The 10,169-nt window shown below is 41.2% G+C and overlaps 1 protein-coding gene across 1 annotated transcript; it reads right to left on the reverse strand.

The window, feature by feature from the left end:
• Window positions 1-2,143: 2,143 nt before the first annotated feature.
• LOC108779978 (uncharacterized) lies at window positions 2,144-3,340 on the reverse strand. Its single transcript, XM_018547553.1, has one exon. The coding sequence runs from the start codon at window positions 3,338-3,340 to the stop codon at window positions 2,144-2,146; it is 1,197 nt and encodes a 398-aa protein (XP_018403055.1).
• Between the last annotated feature and the right edge of the window lie 6,829 nt (window positions 3,341-10,169).

Below are 10,169 nucleotides of genomic sequence, written 5' to 3' on the forward strand. Positions count from 1 at the left end.
CTAGTTGTTAAGGCAAAGTTGCTCAGAATCATGACCTTGACAACATATGTCAAGGTCAAGGTCATCGGAGCTGGCTCCCCTATAGTGCATAATTACCAAGTTTTTTTTTTTCTGTATAGAATATTAAAACTTACGCGTCGGGTTCCTTCTTCGGTTCGCTCTCTTTGGCGGAGTCAAAGCGGAACATTTTTGATCCGTTCGTGCAAGCGAATATAGCAAGACTGATCACATCAGCGTATTAAATTGATTGTAATACTTCTGTAATTGAAGAGAGGCGGGTAAATCGAAGAGAGAGGGGGTAAATTCTCTTTGCGAGAATTGCAAACCTGTCGCGACAAGTTTTATCGCAACTTTCTATGTATTTTTTCTACCGCGAATTCATCTATGTGTATACGTACGTACGTACGTATCTACATACATTATTGTTTATATTTTTATGATGTATTATCTTTTGATGACGTGTTGTTTCCTGCTTCCCGCGCTTTTTTCCTCAATGGCGGGGAATGGGGTGGAATTTGGGGACGTTCGTATCTATTTTTTGACGATGATGAAGACGTCGGTTTATAAGTCGAAGATGTATCTGTCGACGTATTTTCTGGAGGCCAATTACAATATCTTTGGTTTTTCGTCGAAGATGTATTTTTCGATGTATTTTCTGGAGGCAACTCCCAATAATATCTTTGACTTTTCGTCGAAGATGTATCCTTCGACGTATGTTCTGGAGGCAACTCCCAATATCTTTGATTTTTCTTCGATGGTGGGGGGCTCGGTGGGCACAGCGGCTCACGATCGTCGTCTAACCGATGGTATCCCTTGAGCTTGGTTCACTTTCGATGCAGATAATCGTTTGCTCGGTCCATGCCGTAACGCTCGTAAGATTACGATTGAATGAAAAGAGCTTTACGCATTGTCTATATATATATATATATATATATACTGTCTACGCGTTTATACATACATACATACATACATATATACATACTTACATACTAACAATAAGTACGAGGGTCGTTTGAAAAGTCCGTGCAAAGTCAGAGAAATGGCACTACTGGCGCGTATCAAGGTTAGATTTAGTTGGTAGCATCTCTTGGAAGAACACACACCACGTTTTAGCCAGATCGGTCTGTTTGTTTGTGTTTGGCATTTATTTGAATCGAGGAAGTCGAGTGATTTTCAAAAAATGGACGAAAAAGAATTTCAGCAGTTGTGGTCGCAAAATTAATGGAATTAGGGTTCCAACTCGTTTCACATCCCCCCTATTCTCCAGACTTGGCTCCCTCGGACTACTATTTGTTCCCTAATATGAAGAAATGGCTGGCGGGAAAAAGATTTTATGCAAACGAGGAGGTGATTGCAGAAACAAATGGCTATTTTTCAGACTTGGACAAATCCTATTATTCGGAAGGGAACAACAAATTAGAGCAGCGTTGGACGAAGTGTATAAGCCTAAAAGGTGACTATGTTGAAAAATAAAAAAAGTTTACCCCAAAAAATTAAGTAGTTTTTATTTTTGCACGGACTTTTCAAACGACCCTTGTACATATATAGGAAAAGAGAGAATACACGATAAATACGTTACATAATTTTTATTTTAAAAAATTTCTTTGCAACCACCAATTACATATTTTGAATACATTTTGTAAAGCGCAATTGTTAGCGTGATGTCCACATCGCGTAGTATCAGTGGCATCTATATCGGTTAAAGATTTTATGTCTTCGTAAACTGCATCCAGGGTCTCGATGTGCACGCGTTCGTCCAGAAGCAAGTCTCGCAACCACGTTCGTTTCTCACGTCCCTTGACGTACACCACAGCATCCTCCTCCTCGCGTACAGCACTCGTAATCAGGCGTTTCGCCTCGCTGTACGAGGTCGTCCCGTCCGTCCATCGCAATCCATGGTGATAGGCAATCAACCAGGAAGCGCAAGACCTGTCGGATCTTGTCAAAAATCTCCATGGTACGGGATTCGTAAAAATGTAGTGCGTGAGTACGGTCCCGTGTTTCAGTATCGCCACTTCCTTCACGATGAATCTCTCGTTGACGATGAAACCTTGCAGATCCACGAACGTCGGTACACGCATGTCATCGAGATGAAGAAGACTGCGAACGATGTCGACGTATCGTAGATTTTTATATCGCGCGCTTAGATGATTTTGCGCACAACGTTGGTCAGCGGGTTATACTCGACCACGCGATCGTGTATGATGAGACAGTACGCGGTAGTATTCGCGGGTACGTTCTCCTTGAACTCAAATTCCATTCGCACGTCCACGGTCGCGCTCTTGACCGATTCGTTCTGTCGAGAGCAATCGATGATTACGAACGGACCGTTCGTTAAAAAAGTCGTAACGGTGAGATTCGGTTCGAGATACTCGTATCCGTAGTAACCCTTGCAGAAACGCGCGTACATGTCGTACAGAATCGCCCATTTGTTTTTAGTGAAATCCAGATTCAAGTCGTCGTACGGATAACATTCCGAGTTCAGGTAGAGTTTCACGTTGGTCAATTTACAGTCGTCGAATCGGCTCGTATCCTCGGACATCTTCTTTCGATCCGTTTGCAGAGCAAAGATGACGTATCGCGGTTTTTCCAGCTGAGTCGCAGTTTTCATAGCCCAGGAATGCTTCGTCGTATTCGGTAAAAGCGGGTACTCGTACAGATCCCACGAGCGAAAAGGCATGCTCAGGTATCGTCCACTCTCCAAGGCCCGTAGCATCGACAGCTTATTTATCTCGCTCAATACCACGTGCGGCATTCGCCATTGAATCTTGAATAGTTCAAGCTTCGGCTCCACCGTCCAATTTCCCAACAGACAATTCACGTCGTTGCGCGCTCGTATCAGAATCAACTCGTGACGAGCGTTGATCACCACGCGTCTGTAATCCTCGCAGAATCCCAGTAGCACGTTGAGCGGTACGCAGAAATTAAAGTATCCATCAGCCTCAGTCTGTGGATCCCAGCCAGCGTTTCGCAGAATCACGCTTTTGTCGGATGACACCGTCACGTAGTTTTTGAGCGTGCTAGTTACGCCCACGTTTCTGTTGCGATCAATCTCCACGCCGTTGAGTTCGTAGCGAATCTCATCGAACATGAAAGCGACGCAATTATTTCCCAGTGCCACGTCGGCGTTCGGTACCACTTTGGTCTTTGCCAATTTTCCTTCGATGTACAGAAAACTTTCATACGGCAGCGTGTACAGATCTTGTTGTTGTATTGGTATTCGTATCTCATCGCTGTGTCCAAACGTCGTGTTGGCGAACGGGTTGTACGTGTGAGTCTCGATCTTGACGATGCGATCGTCGAAGACTGGCTCGTCCTTGACGTTTAGAATGTCGGTCATCTTTTTCAAAAGTTGCGCACCGCGAATCCCAGAGATTTTAAAAACTCAACGTTCGATGCACTGAGCCTCTTGTTCCTCTTTTCGATGCGTTCGGATGAGCGAGTACTGTCGAGCGGCGCGAAGGATACGTTATCTGTCTGCTGGTTCAACACGAGCATCTCACGCGCGCGCGTTATCGCTGTCGCCGTCGCACGTGCAATCTGACGGTGATCTCTTCTCCGCGAAAATCGAGCAACCGCCCGTTTTGATCGACGATGCGTATCGTTAGATTCGTAATGCTCCGTGCGATGATCGGAAGATAAATGATCTGTGTCGGCCTTTCCGATATCTTATATCCCGGTGGCACTTGCGGCGAAAATTCGTGTATCGTGTGCGCGCTGTTACCGTTGCTGTACGCGCCGGTGGTTACGTTACACTCTACGCGGATAACGTTTACGTTCATTATGTTGACCGACGCGTCCGACTCGTGCCATTTTCGCGGTCGTAATACACGCTTCGATGAGAATCCCAGCAGCGATCCGATGCTGTTTGGTTTGTCAAAGTTTACTCTGAAGGCGCATATAATATTGCACTTCATCGTGTTGTAGTTTGCGCGGAGCGCTATCGGATACTCTCCATGCAAGTCGTCGTCGTTGTCATCGGGAGGTACGTCTCCACGCACCAAGTCAACGATCTCGAGCATGTCGCTTTGCGGACGTTTCCGCGAGATCGCGCGTTTCAGAAATTCGTTTATGGCTTGTAGTTCGTACGAACCCTTGGGGATCGTAATTTCCTCGTCATCGTTTCCAAAATAAAATTTATTGTTCGAATCGTTCACGTTCGGTATCGTGTGATAGGTCTCGAAAATCGTCAGACCGAGCTCGTAGTCGTCGTCGCTCAAGTCTATCGCGGGAAAGTAGCTTGCCGCGAGAACGCTGTTCTTCCCGCTTAGCGTAAGTGTCAACGACATGATGGTTCGGCGAGCACTGAAATCACACGACGTCTCGTCGAGCTTTTTAAAATTTGACCGTTTGTAGAAACCGCAGACACATCTGTCCGCAAATGTTCTGATCGTACGTCTGATAGGACGTTCGATTGTACTCTATCGTAGTCGTAACGCCGAAATATCGCACGAGTTCCTCGGGCGGTCGGAGATTGCCGAAACTGTCAAAGTACACGACGCGATTGTTCCTCTTCGCGTACGCTACCCAGTGAGTATCGGGGCCTGTCGCATCGTCCAGATTCACGATACCGCTTTCGTTTCGGCGCGCGCCGCTCATCGGTAACGCGTTACGCATGAAAACTCCTCTAAAGTACGGTACGCGCATACGTTTTGCAAGTTGTAGCAGTTGCACGTTGGTGGTTGCGCCCGTGGACATTTTTATCGTTTCTTCGGCGTTTTTTTTTTCTTTTCATACCCTGTCCGCGTTTGTATGGACCGAGATACAGCCCGCGTCCGTATCTGTACGGAGCGAGATACAGTCCGCGTCCCTGTTCCATCGCGCGATCGTGACGTTGCAGCTCCTCGAGCTGACGCCGCGCGGCTTTGCTGTCGTTTACCGCTTTCGCCACGTCGCATAGTGGGACGAAACGCCAAATAAATGGACATTTTAGAATAACGGATTCAATTTTTCTTATAATGAAATAAAAATTAGTACTTAGAGGTTTTTGGGGACGCTTATTTTTAATTTAATGTAAAAACGAATTTTAGAATGATGAATGTAATAATAAAACTAAAAGATAAAACTCCTAGTGCCCTTATTCTTTTAAATTTTTTTTTTAATTAAATTTACCCAATGCGTACGTTAGTGTACTTCAAATCGAGTACTATGTGCACTTCAGCCATTTTGACGCAACATTCCTGAAGTGAATTGCGGTACTTTATAAATGTAGTGACTTTAAAACCTTGTATAAGTGTGCGCCATCTATCGGCCAATTTTCACAAGAATGACATTATTATGAGAATAGCTTCGATTATTGAGAAGCTACATGTTTTACGCGCAAATAAGTACACGCTTGATTGCACAAAATATTCTATTCCTACATTAAAATAAATAAAATGACGTAAATTTAAATTAAATTACAGACTCTCTTTAAAGTTTAAAAAAAGAACATCAAAATTAATGAAGTATAAATGGCTATACAGAGTCATACGCTGTTAACGAAGCGCGGGTAATACACAAAATTTTACATTTAGATTCAAAAATTCGGAGTCGCCATCTCTAAGATTATTTTATGTTGTCGCTGATGATGGTCTAGATTAAAGGACCGAAACGTTCGACTCCGAATTTTTGAATCTAAATGTAAAATTTTTTGTATTATCCGCGCTTCGTTAACAGCGTATGACTCTGTATAGCCATTTATACTTCATTAATTTTGATGTTTTTTTTCCTACATTAATTTCCTACATTAACAATATACATATAATAATACGGGGAAAATTTATATTTCATCAATTCAGATGATCTAATTAGTGCAATAAAAGAACCTGTGCACATTTTTTGGATGTTTTAACTACCCACTGACGGCACTGATTGACCTGATATCTAAAACAAGGTATAACGGTTTTTCATCACTTATCATTTCAATGCGGATTACAGTTGAAGCGGGACGAAGCGGAACGAAAACTTTTCAGACCTTGTAGTTCTATAAGTGACCTTCAATTTGGTATAATGAATTATTTAATCAGACTTAATATACCTCCCAGGTCTAGAACAATTGAGCTTATACTAGATGTTAGAAATATATATAAATTTATTATAATACCCCGGTATATACGGACAGTTTCGACTTCACAGAGTCCTCAACAGCCACAACCAAATTCTTAAAATTAATTTAATATATTGCGAAGAATATCACAAGTTGGCGTTTCGTCCCGGCTTCCACTACTGGACTCATCAGTAAGGTAATGTAGTGGGAGCCTACCTTAGACGCCTGTTTTAGTTCTTAAATCGAGATTCTATATATACAGATATGCGCGTATTTCAGCACTTGCGAGAAACTTTACGAATATCCATAGACCTCTGATGGCGAGTCGACGTAGTAATATTCTTCGCAATATTTTCAAGTAATATACGTTGAAAAGTTCCCCCAAATTGCGCGCCGAACACAGCCGGTCTTTAAGTTTCTCGCAAGCGCGCGCGCGCACGCGCACACACACACACACACACACACAGCAGAGAGGGTTTGGATTCTGAAAATACTGCGGAAGTGACGAACCGTGGGGTCCTCATCTCTGCTGTGACACACACACACACACACACACACACACACACACACAAAAAAAAACACACACACCCGCACACACGCTCTGCATTGTCAAATAAACACCGCGCCGCTTGCGCTTCGCACACACACTCACACACACTCAAATACACGTACACACTCTCACATCGCACATACACGCCGATATACATAACGACTGTCTCGGCGCTAAGCCGTTTCTTATATCTTATTCCAGCAGAATATCAGCTGTTTCGGCAAATATAATAAAGTGAATTGTTTTGTTATCATACACCTGTCTGAGACTTTACTTGCCTCGCATTCTCCCACCGATCGAACCTCTTTCGAATCCTCGGACTAATATTCCGACGAGCTAACGCCGTGCAAGTCGAAAGTTAGGTAGTTACAGATACATCACAATTATACAGACGTAGACATACAGATTCGTGGGTCATCGAAGTGCAGCAGTTCCCGTACGATTGTCAAGGTCAAGCATGCGAGGTCGTGATACAATTGGATGGGTGACCGTTTGGGAAGCATCATGAAAAAAAATTAATTCTCGAATTTAGAGGAAAATATTTTTTTCACGATTTTATTCTAAAATTGATGCTAATTAGTAATACTTACTTTAACAATCTAACAGAATTGACACCATTTGGGTGAAAACTGCACTATAATTTTTTGGCGTTTTTTTGGTATTTTTTGGCCGGTTAACGCCCAAATGGTGTAAACGCCATTTGGGTATCCGAAATTACGCTATTCTTCTTCGGTGTTTTTTTTTTAGTGTTTTTTTCGTAAGGGAATTTATGTAATAAAGCAGAAAATATGTAACCGCACTTACGTGTTCGTCTAGTCTATGCCATCGATGTGACAGAGTTCCTAACCTCAACCTTTGTTATTGCCGAGACACTTAATAATCCGACTTTAACGATCGTACAGATCGCAGCGATCGATATTGTCGCGACCACATTTATCTCTTGCGCCAAAAATTCCAGAATGCATTTTCTCATTCCGTAGCTAGCAATAACGACGACGACGACGACGACGTTTCTTACAAACGAACCCATTTCCTCGACGACGAACACCTAGACACTTACTTCCTCGAAGGCAAACACTTAGACACTTTCTTTCTCGAAGGCGAACACTTAGACACACTCTTCCTCGAAGGCGAACACGTAGACATCCACTTCCTCGACGGCGAACACCTAGACACTCACTTCCTCGAAAGCAAACACGTAGACACCCACTTCCTCGACGGCGAACACCTAAACATCCATTTCCTCGACGGCGAACTCCTAGACACTCACTTCCTCGAAATCAAACACGTAGACACTTAACTTTCTCGACGACGTACATATTTCTATATTTCGATATTTCAATTTATATATATATATATATATATACATAATAATAATAAATATTTTATATTATATATTGAATAATATTTTTAATTAAAAGAGTTAAATCGCGCGCGCGTCGTATGTGATATAGCATGCAACACTGGTTAGATATAGGATAGATAGAGTGAGATGATAGATAGATAGAGTGAGATAACACATAAAGTCAAAGGCCCTCTATTATCGGAAAAACGAGATGGACATTTCTCCCATTTCTCCCACCACTCCCCTGCTCGACGATGTATCTTAAAAATTGAAACGTGAAAATTCACAGATCCGGACTTTGCGTCGCGATATCTCCGCTCGTAGGGCACGTAGAAAAAAATGAAAGCACTTTTATCATACAATTTAAGTATTTCCTGTCGATTGAGCGTATGTAGAACTTGATCGGTTCAGCCGTTACTGAGATCTGATCATCTCGACCCCGAAAAATTCTCCGTGTCGCGTAAAGGAGGCACGGCAGTGTCGCGCGCTTGGCTTAGCGCCGAGACACTACCGTGTCTCCAGATTTTTTTTTATTCATATAAAAAAAATATATATAAAAGTATAAGAATATCATTGTTACTCTTTATTTATTCCTTCGCATACATACATGTAATTATTTTTAACATATATAAGAATTAAGTACTATAAGATACATACATTACGCGAGTACAATTAATGCGAAGTATAAAGATACATTTAAAAAACGTATAAAAGAACATACATAAAACTCAATACATACATACATACATACCTAAAACTCAATACATATATACGTACAGTATAAGTATAGGTATAAGTATAGGTATAAGTACAAGTATAGGTATAGGTATAAGTATAGATATAAGTAAAAGTAAAACTCAATATAAAATATATAAAACTATATACATAAGTAGTATAGATACACCGATTCTAACTCAGGTCCTCTGAGAGGGGGAGGGGGGGAACTCGTGGCGCGGGGGAGCCTACGTCACGGCAGGGGAGGGGGATGACGTCACGGTTGCGGGTGAGGGGGCCGCTGCCGCCGCCGCACAGTGGCGCGCCAGGTGATTTTTTTCTTCAAAAACGATTTCCTCAACAACGGCTCGACCGATTTAGATAAAACAAATACGAGCTTAAAGAGGACAAAATTTCCAAAAAAACTATGCAGGCCGATTTTTAAATTTTTTCGCCATATTTAATTATTATTTAAACAAAAGAATGGAATATTTCGTGGAACCATTAAACTATTGAAACATATCATTTTCTTTACATGTAAAACAGATTAAATTTTCTACTCGGGGGTTTTCGAGGTCACTGATTACGAATCCGATCTTATATTTTCATAATTCAAAATGGCGGATCCAAAATGGCCGACCGAAATGTAAAAAGTTAGTTGATCGAGATGAAACTGGGCACTCGGGGGTTTTCGGGGTCACTGATTACAAATCTGATCTTAGATTTTTAAATTAAAAAATGACTGATTCTATATGGTGGACATAAATGTTAAAATTTTATAGTTCACGGTTGCAAAAGCTCAGAATCTCGTTTAATACCAAATTTTCCAAATAACAAATTTACTTCCGAAGTTGCTCTACAAAATTTACAAATGAGATGCATAAACAATTGGAAACTAAAGTAAATATACTCATATAAGTAATCGTATTAGAATATTCGCCATATTGTATATAAAATTTCTGAATTCATATTCAGCGAACTTTCGTTGTGGTTATTGTACACGTTAAAAACGTACCATTACTAATTACATATAATTTTCGTATATATCAAAGGATGAAGTGTTGCTACAATAAAATTACCATCGACATTAGCATTACCCGATATGCACCGCGGGGAGGTTGACGAATGGATTTTGCATATCATGTCGCCATTAGGCGGGATCTATTTCTGAGTAACATAATTTGATTACATTTATTAAGATTTTTATGTTACTTCGATATATATACATTTATACATTCGATATACATTATATTTACATATGTGTACTTTTTAATATTTACAGTAATGGCCAGCATTTTGCACGAAATATATACATTTCGGTTACTTATTTTTACAAGTTGCTATCATCCAGTAATTCGAGACATTCAGGATGCAAGTCTTGTTTAACAGTCTTTGACAGATTTCTTTTAGTAGCAATATACGGATCGGACGATACAAGAAGTTTTTTAATTAAATCTACATTTGTACTTTCACGCGAACACTTTCGGAAATGGTTTAATCGGAATCTCTTAAAATGTTTATTTCTAGCTTCC

Source organism: Cyphomyrmex costatus, unplaced genomic scaffold, assembly GCF_001594065.2.
Source record: "Cyphomyrmex costatus isolate MS0001 unplaced genomic scaffold, Ccosl1.0 scaffold654, whole genome shotgun sequence".
Taxonomy (NCBI): domain Eukaryota; kingdom Metazoa; phylum Arthropoda; class Insecta; order Hymenoptera; family Formicidae; genus Cyphomyrmex; species Cyphomyrmex costatus.

Coding starts and splice junctions, on each gene's coding strand:
- LOC108779978 (XM_018547553.1), bottom strand. CDS start 3,340: ATGACCGACATTCTAAACGTCAAGGACGAGCCAGTCTTCGACGATCGC.